The sequence below is a fragment of the Nelumbo lutea genome, chromosome 3, assembly GCF_056320005.1.
Source record: "Nelumbo lutea isolate HS-2025 chromosome 3, American lotus-T2T, whole genome shotgun sequence".
Lineage (NCBI taxonomy): Eukaryota > Viridiplantae > Streptophyta > Magnoliopsida > Proteales > Nelumbonaceae > Nelumbo > Nelumbo lutea.
Genome location: NC_142686.1, coordinates 113,210,970 through 113,231,808, shown reverse-complemented (window position 1 = coordinate 113,231,808; position 20,839 = coordinate 113,210,970). Strand labels below are relative to the sequence as shown.

General features: G+C 38.3%; 1 protein-coding gene across 4 annotated transcripts in view; it reads left to right on the top strand.

Annotated features, from left to right (window-relative positions):
• The window catches only part of LOC148867734 (peptidyl-prolyl cis-trans isomerase CYP21-4-like), a 36,467-nt gene extending 16,278 nt beyond the window's left edge, over positions 1–20,189 (top strand). For all 4 annotated transcript variants that reach the window (XM_088976941.1, XM_088976942.1, XM_088976943.1 and 1 more), the window contains 3 exons: positions 2,635–2,772; positions 2,861–3,011; positions 19,510–20,189. In XM_088976941.1, coding sequence (XP_088833067.1) covers positions 2,635–2,772; positions 2,861–3,011; positions 19,510–19,596 — 376 coding nt within the window. In that variant the 3' untranslated portion in view covers positions 19,597–20,189. The remainder of the gene's footprint in view (positions 1–2,634; positions 2,773–2,860; positions 3,012–19,509) is intronic.
• The last annotated feature ends 650 nt before the right edge of the window (positions 20,190–20,839 follow it).

Below are 20,839 nucleotides of genomic sequence, written 5' to 3'. Positions count from 1 at the left end.
TAAATACCTAGGTGCCTGCCCAGGTGACTGGGCAACAAGGCATCCCCATGTCACCTAGGCTTGCCCTTGCACCTTGAAAACTATGATTAAATTATGCATCTAACTCATGAGGAGTTGCTAGAGAATTACCAAATAGATCTCACAGTGAGGAATTTACAAGGACATGCTTCCTCTGAAACCTTCATGTAGGACGGTCATGTCCAAACATACATAATAGGTGTATTGCAGGAATTGTGCTTTTCTTGAGTCTTGTGGATCCATTGTCTACTTAAAACTACTAGAGTGCAATTTTTATATGTGGAAATACTATGCATTGGGCATCTATTCACGGTTCATTAGAAACCACTTTCATCCACATTAGAAGCACTACATTCTGCACTCTGTTCATTGTTCTTTGGCATCATATAAAAAACTATCCCTTCTTTAATGTAGCAGAGTTAGTTCTTATTACCAACGCTCTTTGGCACCATATCAAAAAGTAGTTTCAGATTTTTTTGAAAATTGTCAAAAAACTATAAAAATACCTTAACCCCTCAAGAATTGGAAAAAATTACTGTACTAATTTTCAGCCTACAACCATAATATAAATAGGTAAGTAGTAGATGGGTAGTGAGTTTGGCAATTACACCACTTTCTTGAATCATAATTCAGCAGATGCATGTGTATGATCAAGTTCAACTTCAATTTTAAGCAATAAAAAAACCATATCTTTGATTTTGTTGCTATTTGATATGTTCATATAATTATATAAATATGAGCTTTACATGGCGTCATGTTTATGTCTTCATTTCCAAGGTTCAACAAAAAAGGCAACTTTGGGGCAACCCAATATCTTATTTGGTTACCCTAAAAAAATTATAGTTACTATCTATCAAGATATATCAATCAATCATCATCATCAGTATTATTCTCATCAACAAGTTGAATGTTGTCTCATCTTTCTACTCTTCTGGGTGCTTTGTCTGAAGATAGGGCTGTTCTGATCGACCCTAATCCTTGCTTTCTGTTCTGAGATTTCAGCAAGAGAGGTCTTCCTGGACCCGAATTAGGCACTCTATAAATATATCATATACCCCAAGTTTGAGGGGGAGTGTGAAGAATCTCACCGATGTACCAGTTTGAGGGGGAGTGAAGGGACTTTCTATGGGAACCAGGAGAGATGAAAAAGGATCATTTGCTTAAATGGAAGGTGGTATGCAAAATCAAATCTCAAGGTGATTTGGGTATGAGAAACATTGAGTTGAGGAATGCTGCACTTCTGTGGAAGTGGTTGTGGATATTTCCAATGGAAATAGAAAAGTTGTGGCACAAAGTGGTTTTTAGTATACATAGCCGTCAAAGTTTAGCTTTATGTACCCCTCCCAGTTAGTGGTGTCCAAGACATACAAACCCAAAGTTTTGAAGAAGATGAGTTAGCCATTTCCAACCACTTCCTATACAAGTCATCCACCGAGAAATCTGAAAATAGCTCTAGAGACTTCAGCTAGATGGGTCCAAAGGATGATTCAATGACAATGATCAATGGGTCCAAAGGATGGCTAACAGCATGGCTGATGTTTTGGCAAAACAAGTAGTTAGGAGAAATAAACCATTTTGGGATCAGTTGTAATTTTCTTTGGTTTTGGAGATAAGTGGTTTTGTCTCCAATTGTACTTGTACTTTCTCTTCTTTAATCAATGCAAGTTGCAATTATTAATAAAAAAACACATACACTCTTGGGGCCAGACATTGCTGGTCTGGCATGTAATTCCTTCTAATCTGTTAATGAAATCTACTGTTATGGATCAAAAAAAAAAAAAAAAGATAACTAGGGAGGGTAGTGACCAAATACCTGTCAAAGAAAAGTGTTAGGAGATAGGTCATTTGTTCCAGCAAACGATGGTTGCTGCCAAGGTGGTTGTTATCAGGGATGAGGTGATCTGTGATCATGTGACATCCAGAATCTAAGGTTGGTTATGGTAAAAGGAAAAGAGAATATATTGACAGCAAAGAAACTTCAGTATCATCAGCTAGGAGTGGGGGTTATTTCTCATAGTCAGCTCGAGAAGGATGCAGAGAGCACAGTGCAGCAGGTGCTCTATTCAGAGCTTCATGTAAATTTAAAGATTGACAAAGAAATTGAGGAGTCGGAAGATGAGATTCAAAATTTATGAAGAGATTCCTGATTCCTGAGCTATAAAATCAAGGTACTCAAATGTGAGTCTTGTAAATATAGAAAGCAAAATAGAAACCAAGGAGATAGGAGTTGTGTTTCAAAATTCTAATCATATAGTGTACAGTTGAAGTATAGGATAAGACCCACTGCAAAAGATCAATGGGAGGAGAATGAGGCTCATAATAGAGGGGTAAACGTGGGGGATGCGGAGGATCAGGGAACTAACAAGGAAGGGCGAATTTAAAATCTTTGAGGAACTAGTGATAATTTGGGATGCTAGAGTTGAAAGCAAGATGGTAGAAATAACAAAAGGTTTTCATTATCTTTGTGGTCCTGAAATGTTGGAAGGGGGAATAACCTAATGGTCCTAATCTCTTCCATCAATTCTGTCATATCGATGAAAATTCTACTCTTTGTTCTATATGTGGCTCTCTTTTCATATTTGCATATAATTTGATAAACTGACTTTTTTTTTGCAGCCAAAAGGGGCACTTCAAAGGCATGCCTTTTCATCGTGTGATAAAAAACTATGTGATTCAAGGTGGAGACTTCCAAAGACTAGGGGCTGCAGAAGATTGGACAATGAAAGGAAAATCTAGTAGCCAACTTGCTACAAGGTTTTTATGAACCACTTTATATTTTTCTGAAGGTCACTTTTATTTTTCAAAGTTCTGACAGGTGTACTTTGTACTTTTAAACATCCAGTCTAAAGCATGAAGCATTTATGCTTGGAACTTCAAAAGGTAAATATGATGGCAAAGGGTTTGAGCTTTTTATCACAACTGCACCCATCACAGATCTAAATGATAAGCTCATTGTGTTTGGACGGGTCATCAAGGGAGAAGATGTTGTTCAGGTACAAAGTAACTTCTCTTTCTCTGTTTTTTCCTTGTGAAAATTACCTAAAAAATGACAATTTCAATTTTCTATGCCAACAAAAGAAAGTGCAACAAGCTCTTTGCACTAATTTTCCATATTTCTGAAGCTGATGCCTACCAAATCTTAAATCTAGCATAAATCCCATCTTTTATGTTGGGAATTTTATTTATTATGAATAAAAATAAAAGGAATGCTTATTTATATTCTTTCTCCCTGTTATTAGTAATGAAGCTTTGCTTTTTATAATTATATGCTGTCCAAAACCAAAATAGCTAAATGGTTAATTAAATAAAAATATAAAAAAGAAATGATATTTCTAGCTTTCATAAAAAAGTAGAAATGTGAAGGAAAATAAAAACAGAAAGAACTAAACTTTTGGTGAATTTCTCGTAAACAATAATAACAATCAAAATAATTCTATTGCATGTCTGAAAGGCCATTTTAGGAGTAATTGGGTAGAAGTTGAATATAAAGAGTACCTAGCGGAGGACATAATTGCTGAAGAAATAAGACCAAGAGGTTCGGAGGCACTAAAGCTGCAAGAAGGGAAAAAGGTTACAGTTTTTTTTTTTTTTTTGGTAGAAGGAGACCTATAGTGGTTCAAGTGTTTCTTGGTAGGGGCTGCAAGTTGGTTGAAGTACAAGAGTGGAGGAGGAGTCTAAAGAGTTATGGAAAATATTTTGAAGTGGAAAATGTTGAAGATTAATTAGTTTTATCATGTTTTTCTGAGTAGATGTTTTATGTTAGTTGTTAGATAGGAGGTGGAGACCACAGGAGTTATGTGAGTCCAAATTTTATTAAAGTTTTGAGTGTTATATATGTTGTTTTATGTTTTGCTGCCCTATAAGGGCATAGTTGTCTTTGTACTGTTCTATTATTTTAGTATAAATAATAAGGGAAGGGGGCGGCCAGATTATTGCTCTCTTTTCTTTCCAACTTCTCTTCTTCTCTTTTTCTCCTTCTCTCTTCAAGAAACTACTTTTCTTTTATATTTTTTAATTCAGCAGATTTCTACTTGGTATCAGAGCATCGGCTAGGGTTTCTTGAAGCATTCTCATGCAGCCCTAGATAAACCGACTGCATGAAGTAGTAAAGGGCTGATCGATCTGCTATAGATTGCCCAGTTCTTGGAGTTTTTGGTGGGATGTAGTCATTAGGAAGGTGATCTATTATTCGGCATCAAAATCAGGAAGAACTGGAGTACGAGGAAGAGTCCTAGAAAAGTTGGACTCTTTGTTTTTCACCTGATCTTGGGCGCTCAGGTATTGTTAGTTTTCGTTTGATTTTTTGAAGAGGGCGGTTTGGTTTCTGGAATTTTCTGGGCCTCCCTGAGTGATCGATTCACTTTTTTCTCTGTTGTAGGCGTGGGGAGGAGAGAGATTTCCCTCTAGCTAGGGTTTTCTTCTTGCGGAAGGGTTGGTTTCTGTGTGTGATATTAAATTATTTTTCGAAGGTCTCCAATCTTTTTTTTTTCTTACTGTTGAATTGTTTGAAGTAAGATGGAGAGTTGGAATACCGAGATGAAATCTATTGGTACTGTGGGACTGGGTGTTGGAGGTAGTAGTGATATTTTTGGGTTTGAGATCATTACTACATTAAAACTTGATGGTACAAATTATTTGGAATGGGCACAATCAGCTAAGATGGCTATTGGTGCCCGCTGAAAATTAGGGTATCTCACTGGGGAGGAGAAGAAACTTAATACAGATTCTTCCCGATGGGTGCAGGAGAATTACATGGTAATGTCCTAGCTATGTAATTCTATGTTACCTCATATTGTAAAAAATTTCCTATTAGCTAATACTGCTAAGGAGATTTGGGATGGATTGATTGAAACCTACTCTCAGAAGCAAAATGAAGCCAGAGCCTATCAGTTAAGAAATCATGTGATAAGTATGAAACAGGGAGAAAAACCTCTTGCTGTGTATTTCTCTATGCTGAAAACCCTATGGCAGGAAATGGATCACTTAGAAACTGTGGTATGGGAAAGTGTAAATAATGTAACAACTTATCACAGACTGGTAAAGAGGAATAGAGTTTTTGAGTTCTTGACAGGGTTGAACCCTGAATTTGACAGTGCTAGGCAGTATGTTCTTTCTAGGGAGGGTGTAACACTCTCTCAGGCCTATGTGTCTCTGGAGAGGAGAGTAGGATGAATATAATGCTGAGACAACTTGGAATTGACCAACCGGCTATGGTTGGTACAACAAAACTTAAGCCAAATGGAGACAGGGGGAGTAGTGAGACTAGAAGGGAAGATAAGAAGGACTTGGTGTGTGATTATTGCAAGAAGCCTAAGCATACCAGGGACACTTGTTGGAAGCTTAATCCAAATCTTATGCCTACTCGGATAAAAAACAAGAAGGAAAATGCAAATGTGGCCACTACAGGAGACTCTTCAGCCCCTCTCTCCCAAACTAATTAGGAATCCATTGCAGTAGTAACAGTGAGAACAAAATTGGAGAGGTTTGGACAGCTTATGAGTAAGAAAGGTTCACCTAACTCTAGCCTTCTAGATGGACAGTAGAATGCAGGAGTCAACCACACCACTTCCTTTGCACATACAGATAGTTTATATGCAACAACAAATCTTGCATCCACTTCAGGTAAGGAGGGACCTCCCTGGATTATAGACTCAGGAGCATCTGAGCATATGACTAATGCCCCTACCATTTTTAGTTCCTATAAGTTGTGCTCTGGTAGAGACTCGAGACAGAGTCTCTACAGCAGATGGTTCACATATGCCCATTGCTTGGAAGGGGACAGTTAGAGTGACTAATGACATAACTCTGTCTTTTGTTTTACATGTCCCTAGACTTCATACCAACCTACTGTCTGTTAGTTCTTTGACAAAAAATTTCAATTGTTCCGTGACCTTTCTTCCTGGTAATTGTGTTTTGTAGGATATGGAGTCAAAGAAGATGATTGGGAGTGGTCATGAGGTGAATGGAGTCTACCTTCTAGATGATTTTTCGAGACATCAGGGCCATCATGTTAGCAACAATAGTAGTAGTGGGTCTGAGTCAGTGAACCAGATTATTCTTTGGCACAATCGCTTGGGACATCTTTCTTTTAGTTCTTTGAAATGTCTTTTCCCAAAGCTTGAATCTGTTCAATTATCTACTTTGGAGTGTGAGAATTGTTAGTTAGGAAAGCATTGTAAACAGTCTTTTAAACCAAGTAATAAAAGAAGTACTGCTTTTAATATTATTCACATTGATGTATGAGGGCCATATCATTATCCCTTCCATGAGAGGATTCCATTACTTTCTCGTGTTTGTGGATGATTATACATGATATTCTTGGATATATTTGATGAGATAACGTGATGAGGTTCTTAACTTGGTACGATAGTTCCACCAGATGGTTCTCACACAATTTGGAGTGAGAACTAAGGCTTTTAGATCATATAATGCCAGAGAGTACTTTGAGAAGAACCTGACCACGTATCTCTTAGAACATGGTGTAGTTCATCAGAGCAGTTGTGCATATACACCGCAACAGAATGGAGTTATTGAGAGGAAAAACAAACACAGTCATGCATTTGATTAACCGTGTTCCTTCACGGGCTTTGGGGTTTGATTAACCGTGCAGTTCTGGGGAGATGCAGTTCTTACAGCCATGCATTTGATTAACTGTGTTCCTTCACGGACTTTGGGGTTTAAGGTGCCATTTAACCTTCTTTTTCCAGATGGAGAGATATTTCAAATACCTTTGAGGGTTTTTGGTTGTGTTTCTTTTGTTCACATTCTTGGCCCTCATTGCAAGAAATTGGATCCTAAGGCCAAGAAATGTGCTTTTCTTGGGTATGCTCAGAACCAAAAGAGGTATTGCTGTTATGATCCAGTGTCGAGGAGCAGATTTATCACTATGGATGTTACCTTCTTTGAATCCACATTCTTCATCTTGAATGGTTTCCTTAGGGGGAGAGTTTTGAGGAGAACTCACAATCTGTTCCTCTTCCTGTTTCTGTGGTGCTTCCATCAGTTCAGCCCGCACTTGCACCTCCAGTTTCATTACCTGAGCCACTACAGGCAGCCTCACAGAAATATCAGCGCCGACAAATGATGGTTGACTCCACACATCCTCAACCCACACCACTCTCTGTCAGTCCTTTTGAAACTCCGGATTCGGCAAATATAGTTTCAGGTATTCCTCTGAGCCTGAGCCTATTATGTTTTCTAATGATAATGTTTCTGTCCCTAACACCATTGTTGCAGCTATCCCATTGACCTTGATCTTCCCATTGCACTTCGTAAGGGGAAGAGAAAGTGTACAACCCAATGCATTTCACACCATCTTTCCTATAGTGCCTTATCACCCTCCTACCGTGCTTTTCTTTCTTCTCTGGATTCTGTGTCTATACCTAGGAATGTTACCGATGCTCTCTCCAAACTTGAGTGGAAAACAACCATGCAAGATGAAATGGATTCTTTGATCAAAAACCAAACTTGGGAAATAGTTGATCTCCCCCCAGACAAGGAGACAGTCGGATGTAGATGGGTATTCACAGTGAAGTATATGGCCGATGGCAAGATAGAGAGGTACAAGGCAAGGTTGGTAGCAAAAGGGTATAATCAAACCTATGGTGTTGATTATCTGGAAACCTTTGCACCAATAGCTAAGATGAGTTCAGTTCGTAACCTTTTATCTCTAGCAGCCACCTATTCATGGCCCTTGTTCCAGCTTGATGTAAAAAATGCTTTCTTTAATGGTGATTTACAGGAGGAGGTATATATGGACATTCCAATAGGCTTTTATGAAAATATTGGTAAAGGAAAGGTGTGCAGACTAAGAAAATCTTTGTATGGATTGAAACAATCACTTAGGGCTTGGTTTGATAGGTTTAGAGGGGCACTCATCCGTTTTGGATACATAGACAGTCTGATCACACCCTCTTTGTGAAGAGGAGAGATGCTCTGGTGTCAATTTTGATTGTGTATGTGGATGATATAGTGGTTACAGGAAATGATCTGGAGGAGATTGATGATCTCAAAAAATCATTGTAGCAAGAATTTGAGATCAAAGATCTTGGTGAGCTCAAATACTTTTTAGGGATTGAAGCTGCAAGATCCAACCATGTGATCTTCATTTCACAGAGAAAGTATGTACTCGACCTACTACAAGAGACTGGGAAGTTGGAGACCAAACCAACAAACACTCCTATTGATCCAAATCATAGAATTAATGGTGTGGAAGGTGAATTGGTAAAGGATGTGGGGAGATATCAAAGAATGGTGGACCGACTGCTGTATTTGTGTATGACACGACCAGATATTTCTTATGATGTCAATGTTGTGAGCAGTACATGCATGCACCTCGGGTTCAACACTGGGAAGCTATTGAGAGAATACTTGCATATCTAAAAAAGCACCCTGGCAGAGGCATTCTTTTCTCAAATCATGAGAATCTGAAGCTAAAATCCTATACAGATGCAGACTGGGCATGATGCTTAGATGAGAGGAGGTCTACATTAGGAGTATGTACCTTTGTAGGTGGAACTTGATCTCCTAGAAGAGTAAGAAGCAAGCGGTTGTGGCAAGGTCAAGTGCAGAGGCTGAGTATAGATCCATGGCTCATGGTGTCTCAGAACTTCTTTGGGTTAAATCTCTTTTGAGTGAGATTGAGGTGAAAGCAGAGGAACCTTTGATGTTATACTATGACAGTCATGTTGCAATCAATATTGCCCAATAGGACAAAACACATTGAAGTTGATAGACACTTAATAAGAGAAGGGGTTACAACCAGAGAAGTTTGTTTTTCTTATGTCTCTTCAGAGCTGCAACTGGCTGATGTTCTCACTAAAGGGGTGGCAAAGGACAAGCTTGAGCATGATCTACGCAAGCTGGGAATGTGTGACATTTACTCCCAACTTGAGGGGGAGTGTTGAAGATTAATTAGTTTTATGATGTTTTTCTGAGTAGATGTTTTATGTTAGTTGTTAGATAGGAGGTGGGGACCATAGTAGTTATGTTTGTCCAAATTTTATTATGTTTTTGAGTGTTATATATGATGTTTTATGTTTTGCCGCCCTATAAGAGCATAGTTATCTTTGTACTGTTCTATTATTTTAGTATATATAATAAGTGAAGGGGGCGGCCAGATTATTACTCTCTTTTCTTTCCAATTTCTCTTCTTCTCCTTCTCTCTTCAAGAAAATACTTTTCTTTTATATTTTTTAATTCAACATATTTCTACTGAAACAAGAAACAGAAAGAAAGGGTGATTTATACTTTGACTGAATGGTTTGGGAATGATAGAAAACAGATAGTCTGCTTTCCAATGGGAAAACAGAGATTGGAGTGGTGCAAAATCCTAGAAGTAATATAGGGCTTTCACTAGAGGGAAAAAATGGATACTATTAATGCAATGGTGCTGATTATGAAGAAACAAATTAAGGAATAAATGAAGGAAGAGGGAAAATGGTTGTGAGTAAAAGAAATGCACAGGATATAGAGGAGGGTGAAGACTTACAACTCTTCTACTAGGGACAAATGTGAGGAAGTCTGGGGCAAAAAGATTGATCTTGGATGCCAAAAAAAAAAGGATTGGGAAGAAGTTGCCAGAAGAATCAGGAGAAAGTTGAATGTTAAGGGCCATGTATCCTTAACCCCCTTTCAAAACTGCAAGGTAATCTTAGAGCTCCTGCTCCCTTCATATGACTTCCATGTGATGCAGATTCAAACGACGGAAGGTTGTATTAATGTCCAGTATTGGAGCCTTGGCTCAAACCTAGTTGCTCTTTGGGAGAATCCTCAAGTGAAAGTTGTGGGACTTCCTTTCCATCTCTGGGCAAACTTGACATTCGATAAAATCAGATAGTTGTATGTGGTGGAGTGCTTGAAGAGCTTAATACTAGCAAACCTTGTGCAACTTCCCTCAAACTATTGTGAGTAAAACCAAAGAATGTTCCCCGAATGGTGGAAGTTCAGGTAAAAGGTATGGTGTACAAAGTCAGGATTCTTTTGGCTATGGAGGCAGAACTTTGGGAGGAAGCAGAGGAAGAAGGTGATGACATGGCTCTAGGAAGAACACATGATGCTTTGGTGTTGGGTGGATAAGACAAATGGCTTGTTGCCAAAGAATGCTAAAGAAGGCAACCTACAGACTACCATACTTGTATAGCAAGGAGAACCATTGATTGGTAACCACAAGGTCCAATTCTAATCTTTCGTAAGAGGTAGTGGTAGTGTCCATATTGCATCGGGAAAGGAAATGAAAGAAGTAAGAGAAGTTTGAGGAGTCGGTGAACCAAGTCGGGTCAAGCCCTTTGTATTAGGAGATGAACCAGGACATGTTAACTTAATAAAACCGAGCCTTGTAAAGCACATGACAACTTAAGAGAGCATGTACCCCACTTAAGTGCTTTAGAAGATGATAATAGGGGTCTATCAGTGTCCCCTTTGCTCAATGGAGAAGCCCTCATGATAGACCTCTCGAAGAAGTTTGGTCCAACAAGCTTTGACCCTCAGGCAAAGAGAGATACAACCCTTTGGAGAAATGTGGAGACGTTCCTTAGTTTGGAGGGCAATGCAATCAAAGAACTCTACAACCCCAAATAGGCCAAACTCGAGGTATTGTAGAAGTATTCATGAAGATAAGGAAGACGACAAGGACTGGGAAGATTTACAAGATTTTGACTTTGAAGAGGAAGAGGAAGTTAATCAACCCTCCAACCAGTGATTTAAGAGGCGTGCCTAGGCACACAAGCAAGGCACATTTTTGTGTGAGAACTAAGAATTTAGACCCTAACATGGACTTGTTTGGGCTTGCCTTGAGGGGTGTGATACAGGGTCCAAGGGTGGAGCGTTAAATTTTCAAAGGCACATGCCTGGGCTGAGGCGCAAGGCACATTAGGTGCTCGCCTAGGCTCCAAAAACCCCCTATTTGCTAATGTTCATTCATACATTCATCCTAATAAAATATCTTCTCAAAAAGCAAATAAAATTATAAAACCATTATTTTTTGTGTGATAACTAAGAATTTAAGACCCCAACATGGATTTGTCTGGGCTTTCCTTGAGGGGCATGGCACAAATGTGTCTTGTAGAATAATGGAATATGTTTTACATTACATTAGCTACTTGAGGTAATACAATTGGGGAAAAAAAGAGATTGTGGGTTTTAGATGCTTGAAAATGTTTTATATGTTCGATTTTATTTTTAAATTCTCATTTGAATATGCTTTACATGTTATGCTTATGTATTTTAATTTTAGATAATAGGTATTTTTAAAAAAATATTTTAAAATTTAAGTTTATACTTTTTATTAATATTATGTTTAATATTTTTTGGTTTTTTGGCTTTTTTTTTGAAATTTATGACTTTTTTAGCTTTTTTTTTGTATTTTTGCGCCTTGCTTCAAAAAGGCGTGTGCCTCACTTTGCACCTTGGGCCTTGGGCGCAAATTGGCCCCTGTGCCTTTTTTTGCGCCATGCACTTTTAAAACACTGCGTCCAATATAGGGAGAGTTGATTCAATGAAGAGTTGTAAGAAATGGGAAGTTAAGGGTCTGGGAACAAAATTGTTATTTGCAGATGTTTCGACTAACAACACTCTGGAGTTAAAGGGAGTTGGGGTTGAAGATCCTAACCATGGAATGTGAAGCTGTGAATTTTGAATCCATGAAGGACAAAGAGTTGCTTCTCAACCAAAGCTAGGAAGCAGGTGTTACAATAGAGGGTCATAGATTTGGCCATTGATCTAAGTGCGGTAGCAAAAGAGGGATAGTTACAAGATGCACTCAAGGTGCTTTCTAACCTTGAAGGCAACCAAGAAGGGCCTAATCTAACCATTCTAGTCCTCGTCCTTTGTTTCTTCTCTTCTTTCTTAAGTTCCTTTTTCTACCAGTGCTAACTTGGAGTCCTTATTTTCTATATCTCCTATGTTTGCAAATCCAACTACAGGACAACTGCCCTTGTGTACTAAAAACTTTAGTGCTAAATAGATTGTGGTAGGGATCTTAGGAGAGGAAAGTAAGGTGGTCAAGGACGAGGGTATAATTCTCAATCTAGTGATAAACAATTTATCTACCTTATTGGAAGAAGTGTTGTGATGGAGGTAGGTTCGTGATCCCTATGGGAAGGGAAGCTCCTGTACTGGAAGAAGGAAATGAGAACCTGAAGGAAAATAGTATCTTGGAGGATTCTCTAGAAGTAAAAGTTTATTCAAGAAGGGATAAGGAAGGGGGAATGTAGAAAAAAAGGAAAAAGAAGAGTGAAGTAGAGAGATTGGTGATTGAAATAACTTATGAGAAGGAGATTTGTAAAAGGAAAGAGATTTAGATAAAAGGAGATTACAAGGGACAATATCTAGATTTTAGAATGAAGTTTATTAGTTGGAATGTGAGGGGTTTAGGAAGTATAAGAAAGAGAAGGCTAATAAGGAGTGTGCTATGGAATGAGAAACCGGATGATGGACTGAGTTGGGCTTTTGCACTCTTGGAAAGTCTCGAGGGAAATTCTTACAATCTAGAAAAACACGGAGTTGGGCTATACAAAAGAATTAATTGGTAACTTTACATTTACAATTAAATTAAGATGAAGAGATGATGGACTAGAATGGGCTTTAACAAATGTTTATGGGCCAAATTCGTATATGGAAAGGGAGGAGCTATGGGAAGAGTTAGTTGCTATATGGGGCTTGTGGAAGGGTCTGTGGTGCTTGAGAGGTGACTTTAATGTCATTAGGTTTGTTAATGAAACAAAGAACCCCAACCATAGGGTCACTTTAAGTATGACGAAGGTTTTTTTTTTTTTTTTGTAGATTCCCTTTAATTGAGGAAATTGCCAATGTTGCAAGCTAATAGGGGTGAGAATGGGTGGTTCAGTTCGGTTCCTTGGTAGAACCTGGAACCTACCCTATGGGGGTCGGTTCTAGGTTTTGGAACAGGAACCTACCCTATGAAGGTCAGTTCTGGCCTTGGTGGTTCTGGGGTTGGTTCTAGGGTCTACTCGTGGAACCTTCGGTTCCATGGCATTACTTGGAACCTGCCCTATCCTTTTGTTTTTTACCTATGGGATTGGTTTTCCTCTCTCTTTGGTTGTAGGTGGAATCCCTCCTCATATGTGCTGAACCTTTTTTACTCTAGTTTCTTCCAACGACCAAAGAAAATGGGTAGGGTAAATGAGGAGAAAAACAAGAGCAGCCATTCTTTGTTGAGGGCATTACCATCAAGATTCTACATTGTTAGAAATTCGATTTTGGAACGAACAACGACCTTATCTTATAACATCTTTTACTTTAATTCATTAGATTCAGTAGTAGGTTCATTAATTGCACATAAGATCTCGAATGAGAAGAAAAAAGTAAAATATCGTACGGTCGCTCGAAGAAAAAAACTTTTATTTCGGTCCAACTCGATTCTAAGACTATTAATTCCTATTAGCTTTTTAAGTTTTACATTCTGTCTTTCTATATTATGGAGTCCCACCCTTCTAGCTAGGTTAAGAAGGGACCTTTGGATCTAATGCAACAATGGGTGCATCACGAATATTGATTGTTCCAATTATTATATTATTTGTTCTGTTTCTTTCATTGAATACTATCTACTACTGTTACTTGTTTGTTACTTGTTGTTACTTGTTACTGTACGACCAACCAATTCTTTGAAATGAAAGGATTCGAACAAAAAAACCTTTTCTATAACCATTAAAAGTTAAAAGCGGGTTTCTATATTTCGCATCTAATTGAATTGCGCATCTAATTGAATTGTGGAAATATGATAATTGATAATCTAATCTCTTTCATAAATTATTAGAACCCAACTTATCGGACTCAAACTTTACCAGATCCTCAGTTTCTAGCCCGAAGCCAGTAATAAAATAAACCCTACACTACAAAATTTGAGAATTTTCTATTGAATGGCACATGGTTCTGCATCGACAAGCAACAAAAAGGGAAAAAAGGAATTATGTACCACTTCTTTTCGATACTGATTGAAATTGCGTTGCTGTGTCAGAAGAAGGATAGCTATACTGATTCGGTATATTCTAAAGACACCCTCGGTACACTATTGACGATCTCACAAAGATGAAATATCAGTGAGTTTCCATTTACTGATCCCATCTTTCACAGAATCGATCTCCCTTTGACTGTACAAGAATATGTGGAGTTCACCATGTCTGGAAGCACGGGAGAACGTTCTTTTGCTGTGAAAGCTTTGCAACTTTTTAAGTACTTTCCTCGACTGATTTAATTAGAAGTCGGAGCACTATAGTTGTATCCCATTCCTCTTCTCCGTTCAAGAGGGTTGGCCCCCACGGCTACAACTTAGGGTTAAATTGAATTTCGATGGAAGCTTCGTAAGTAATTCAAGTCTTTCGGGAGTAGGGGTGTCTTCAGAGATGAGAAAGGAAGAGTGTTGGCCCTATACTCAGGCCCGATTGGGGTGGGAGACTCTTTAAGGGCAGAAGTCAAGGCCTTACTCCAAGGCCTGAGATTGGAAAAAACAATGGGGAAATGCAACACTTAGAAGTGGAAGGAGACTCCAAGCTGGTAATAGGGTGAATGCAAGCTAGAAACAAGGGAGCGTGGTCACTAAGACAACCACTTAGAGAAATTTTGAGCTTAGCAAGGGAGCTCGGGTGCAGTTTAGAAGGGCAAGAAGGTCAACAAATGGAATTGCTAAAACTTAAGCTAAGCAATGAGTTAATGTGGAGGCTTTGTTTTGGGCTTGTTTGTAAGGCTAATATTGTTTTGGCTTTTCCAACCATCCTTTGGGTGGTGATATTGTACTCTTTATTTAACTTCATCAATGAAACCAGACGTATTCTTTATTCAAGAGACAAAATTGACTGCACAAGATAGAAGGTGGATTAGAAGTATTTGCGAAACTAGAGGACTAAGTTGGGATTTTGCACCATCTCGGGGAGCTCCAAGGCGTATACTTACAATTTGGAAGAATGTAGAGTTGGAATTTTTAGAACTCATAGGAAATTACTCAGTTTCAATAAGTGAAGAAGGGTAGCTGATGGGAAGGAGTGGGTGCTGACCAATCTCTATGGCCCTAATCCATACAGAGTGAGGGACCACTTTTGGGAGAAGTTAAGTGTAGTAAGAGGTTTATGGGAGGGACCTTGGTGTTTGGGGGGAGATTTCAATGTCATAAGATTTTTGAGGGAAACTATTAATCCAAACCAAAGAATTACCCAAAGCATGAGAAAGTTTAACATTCTAGTGGATACCTTCGAGCAATGTTTTTCGAACTGTCATTGACCTGGACGGTCGGACCGTTCGGACCGGAAACTGTTCAGGCAACCGGTTCCGTTTTACCCCAAAAAGGGGTCTGGTCAAAATTGTTGAATTAGTCAACGAACCATTGACCCAGACAGTTTGACCGTTGAACCATTCAACCTGAAGAATGGTTTGCGGTTTATTAACTTGTCATAGCAAAATGAAAAGGGAAGAAGATCTCTCAGATCTGAGATCTGAGATCTACTGAGAGAGATCTCACATTTAGAGATCTGGGAGAGAAGTTTAGACTCTAGATGATAGATCTGCGAGAGAGGGACTGAGATCTGAGACTTAGAAATCTCAGATCTACTCCAGTTTTTCATCATCGCTGTTGCCGTTGCCGACTTGCCGCTGCAGCCTTCAAGCCCTCCTCCTCTTCCTTCTTCTTCTTCTTCTTCTTCTTCTCCTCAAATACCTCTCATTTCAGCTGACAACTTCTCAAGTACCTCTCATTCCATCTTTATTTTCTCTTATATTTATATGCATCTTACCCTAATATTCCAATCGAATGGGTAAGATGACATATCACTATTAAAATATTCAAACCGTCCGAACCGTTTGATTCAGACGGTCGAACCACTAACCCGGAAACCGGTGGCCAGAATGGTTCCGTTTCCGGGTCAGTTTTTAAAACCTTGCCTTCGAGTTGAAAGACCCACCTCCACTACAAGCTGAATTCACTTGGTCAAATTTCCAAGCAACCTAACCTGCTCCAAGCTCAACGGGTTCCTCTTTTCAGTAGATCGGGAAGGGTTGTGAGAAAATTCTGCAAGGGCTTTGCCTATGGTAACTTTAGACCACTGCCCATTTTCTTAAGACAAGAAAACTTGATAGGTGGCCCTTCACCTTTCCGGTTTGAGAATATGTGGCTATGGGATGCTACCTTCAAAGATAGATCAAAAGAAAGAATCAAGGATTGGAACAAGTCTCACTTTGGAAGGTTAGAAGTGGCCTAGGAAAGAATCAAGGATCGGCACAGATGGACTACAACAAAGTTAAAGGATCTAAAAGAAAGAATCAAGGATTGGAACAAGTCTCATTTTGGAAGGTTAGAAGAAGCCCAAGAAAGAATGAAGGTAGAGTTGGGGGAAAAGTCCTAATAATTTTGAATGAGGAGGAAAGAGAAGAAGGTCGAGGCTGAAGGTAGAGTTGGAGGAAATTTGAAAGAAGGAAAATATCATTGAGGCAAAAATCAAGATGTAAATGGCTTCAAGAAGAGGATGGGAATAGATGTTTTTTCCATTCTCTTGCAAATGGGAGAAGGAAAAACTTTATTACTTTGGTAGAGGTGAATGGGCAGGAAATCAGGAGTGAAAGGGAGATGATCAAAGTTTTTGTGGATCACCTCAAAGGTATTTTCTCTAAAGTAGATAGAAGAAGCCAAGAATTGCCAAACCTTGACTTTAATCAAAGCAAGAAAGTTGGAGAAGATGATGGAGGACTTCTTATGGGAACTAGAAGATGTAAAGAAAGATCATTTGGTGAAATGTGCACAAGCGTGTAAACCAAAGGACAAGGGGGGCTTGGGATATGGGAAACTTAGTTTGGAAAAATGCAGCTCTCCAAGAAAATCAAGGAAATGGTTTTGGCACAGGATGATTGAATACACAGGCGATCAGACAATAGCTGGGATGCAAAAGTAGCTCCTAATGCATCACCACCATCTCCCTAGAAAGCAATTCATGAGGTGTATCCTTCCTTCCTCAGCCATATTGAACTTGATGTGGGATGTGGGAACGAGGTATTGTTTTAGGAAGACCTATGGTTAGGAGATCAACCTCAGTGGAATTCTGCAGATGCCAGAGAAGTGTTGAGGGGTGAGGTAGTAGGAAGAAGAAGGCTATACAAGAGGCGGGTAGGGGAGGTGAGAAGGGAACTGTGTATATTAGGAAAAGGAAAACAGGGGGCTTTGACACAGGTACCGCAGAGAAGGGAGGAGAGGAGTACAGAAAAGACTCTGTTTGGAGTAGGGGGAAGAGGAGTACAAGGGGCTTCGGAGGGGGTGTGCAAAAGTGGTCTAGAAATTAATACTTTGGTTGAGAAGGAGGTGACGGGGTAAATCGTTGGTTTTTTTTTTGGGTGGGTGGGAGGAGAAGATTTTGCAAGGAGGGCTTTAGAACAGTTTGAAAAGCCAGGACAGAAGACAAAGTTATGAGAGAGAGGAAAGGCAGTTTCTTTATGAGAAACAATTCAACATGTACCTGAAGGATGAGCTTTCAAGGATGGTGTAGTGAAGAGTGGTTGGAACCGGAGGTTTTTCAGGAGGTGTTGTTTTAAATCCTTTGAGGTTCTGGTGGCTTTGGTTGGGCATTGCATCTCCGATTGGATTCCAGTGTCCTCAGAGTTTGAATAGAGTTGATGTCCAGTTTTGGGGCAGCCTTGGTGGATTTTGTTTGTTCTGCAGATTTGTATTCAGTATTCTGCTTGTTTGTATTGGTGTTTTGTTGTTTTGTACTGCTGAGGTGCCTTCTTGTCACCTCCTACTCTGTAACCTTTTTTCTTTTATTTACTCTTCAAAAAAAATTTTTTTGGGTGGAACTGGGATTTTAGTTTCAGAAGGGGTCTAAGGGAGATGGAATGTGAGACTCTCATACTTCTTTTGGCCAAGTTAGATTCAGTATTCTTGGACCAAAGAACAGAAATTTGGAGCATGCCGATTCCAACAAAAATTCAATTCTCAGAAAGTTTGTATTGGGATTTTAGTTTGGACAATATTAATGATGGTATGTTCACCTGAGCTTCAGTCTTCAATAACCTAATACAGCCTACAACCTTGGGTTTAAACCTCCCAATGAAAGAAATTTGGAGCATGCCGATTCCAACAAAAAGTAAAGTCTTTGTTGGGAAATCTTTTTTGGAAAGTTAAATACCTGTGACTTGTAGAAAAGAAGGCCAAACAAATGTCTTTCCCCTCATTTTGTTGCCTTTGCAAAGCTACTAGTGAATGTATTTCCCATTTGTTTATTCATTGTACTTTTGTGTGTTGTGCTTGGGAGCATTTTTGTTCTCTTTTTGGATGCAGACGGACTCCTCCCAAAGATGTGGTGGGCTTCTTTGATCCAAACTTTCCGAGACAACTAAAGAAGTGAGGAAGAATTTTATGGAAAGCAGTGAGAGCAACACTGGTTTGGACTAATTGGGAAGAGAAATGGGAGGACTTTCAATGAAAAGAGCAGGTCTGAATTGGAGATCATAGATATCATTAAGATAAAAGTTGCACATTGGGTAAAAACCTTGGAAACCTTCCATGATTTCTCCTTTAATGATATTTTACGGTTGTGGAAGTGGCAATTTTGGCTCAAGAGGAGAGAGTGATTATGGGATGGAGACCACCAACAACCAATGTTGTGAAACTAAACTTTGATGGAAGTGAAGGAAAGGCTGTGGTTTAGGGGGTGTTCTTCGAGATTCAGAAGGTAAGTTCCGGGTCCTGTAGAGCCAGGAGATTCATTGAAGCAGAACTATTGGCTTTTGCTTCAAGGGCTGAAATTTGCAAAACAGTTTGGGTTGCAGATGCTGTAAGTGGAAGGGGACTCCCGGGTGGTTATTTCCTGTACAAAATTTCACAGCCAAATGCCTTGGATTTACAGGCACAAGATCCAGGAAATTGAATGCTTAACAAGGGAATTAAATGCTACTTTTAAATGCTTGAGAAGATCTGCAAATGCATGGTAGATGTTTTAGCTAAACAAGGGACAAATAGGCAGTCAATATTTTTGGGCTAAATTGAAATGCTTGTTCAGGGTTTTGCGTTCTAATTGTATTTGGATAATCAGTTGGAAGTGGGTAGTTTATTCACAGCAATGTAGCCTCTGGTTTAACTATATACTTGATAAATTCTACTTTTGCTGATAAAAAAAAGAGTACTTAGTGCACACAAATTTCAGTTGGAGGAAAAATTCTGAAAAGATTTTCTTTTACATAGGCTGTGTTTGGTTTGAAGGAAAAAGTAGGGAAAGGAAGGTAAGGTTAAGGAAACCATTACAAGATTACCTTTCCCTACCTTTTCCTTCAAACCAAATAGAGCCTTATTGTCCTATTTGTGTATTCCTCTTTTCTTTTTTCTCCATTATTTGTGTATTCCCTCTTTCTTCTTTATTCCATCGGTACACCATACTTTGATTACTTATATTTTGTTACATGGTTTTGATTAAAAAAACTGAATTAGCTTTAAAACTGCAACGTGTGCATATATTCGGGTTAGTGAATAATGCTTTAATGTTGTCTACATATGTTATGCAGGAAATTGAAGAGGTGGATACAGATGAGCACTACCGACCCAAGTCACCTATAGGGATCATCAATGTGACTTTGAAACGGGAGATCTGAAGGCATTGTAACGTACTTCTGCATTTTACGGAGCCTGCTTGAGAAACGTTTTCCCACTAATCTTGTCATGGTGCCTCCAATTTTACCCTTTTCAGGTGTTAGAGCAGGCTTTTAAAGCCTTTAAATCAGATGGTCTGTTTGGGGGAGAGCTTGTGCGTGCTATGAACATTTATATGTGTTTGGGATGATGGGTGACCATTAGTCTCTTGTGAAAGCTTTCTTTTCTCTGAATCTCTGGGAATGGTTGGGGAAACATGTGGTGGGTGACGAAGAAGTTCCTGTATAGGTGTTTGCGATACTTAGGTAAACTAGAAAACCACTTTTTGGATGCAATTAAATCTGGGTTTGCCTTGAAGTATGTGGCAACTGCAATCAAGATTCGAAATACCAATATTATATATACATCACATACAGGGCATATATTATTGGTTTTTAGTGGGTTGACATGTGGCATGAGTGTTAGGCCTTTACACTAGTCTGTTATCAGTTGAACTTATTTAAATTCCTGTATTAAATCCTGTTTAACTTCTATTAACTCATTAATTTCCATTCAAATTTCTTATATAAATTATATTTTGCTGTAAGGAGTCAAACATGGGTCGCCCGTATGCTAGATCCGCTGTGCACTATTTTAAAAGAACATACATAATGTTTGTTAAGTTGGCGTTTTGGTAAATCTGAAATCTGAAATCTTGAAAGTTAAAAAGATATTTTAAGTGTCTGAGGCATAATGATTTTCTACTTTGTAGAGGCATTGAATAGATAAGGTTGTTTGTATTGGATTTAACCTTTGGGATCTGAAATTTTCTGGTTTTATTATTTTACCCCTAAAACAAACTGTTGGATAATTTTGAGTTCAATTTGCATTATTTTATAAAAAAAATAAATTATTAAATTCAAAAATATTATTAAAAATATGAATAAATTATAAAAATATTTAATAATTAGCAAATTAATATTTTAAAACTATTAAAATATTTAATAATTAATAAAAATTATACAACAATAAAAAATAATTCATTAAAATAAGAATAAAATTGTTAAGTATGTATAAATTTATAAATTAAAAGTAAATTAGTAAGAATTAAAATAATAATAATAGTAATAAAGTCTATGAAATAATTAAAAAATTAGTTAATAATTAGAAAATTAATATATTCAAAACTATTAAAATATTTCATAATTAATTAAAATTAAAATAATTAATAATTAACTTTACATCACTTGCAACAGTTTTCTATTT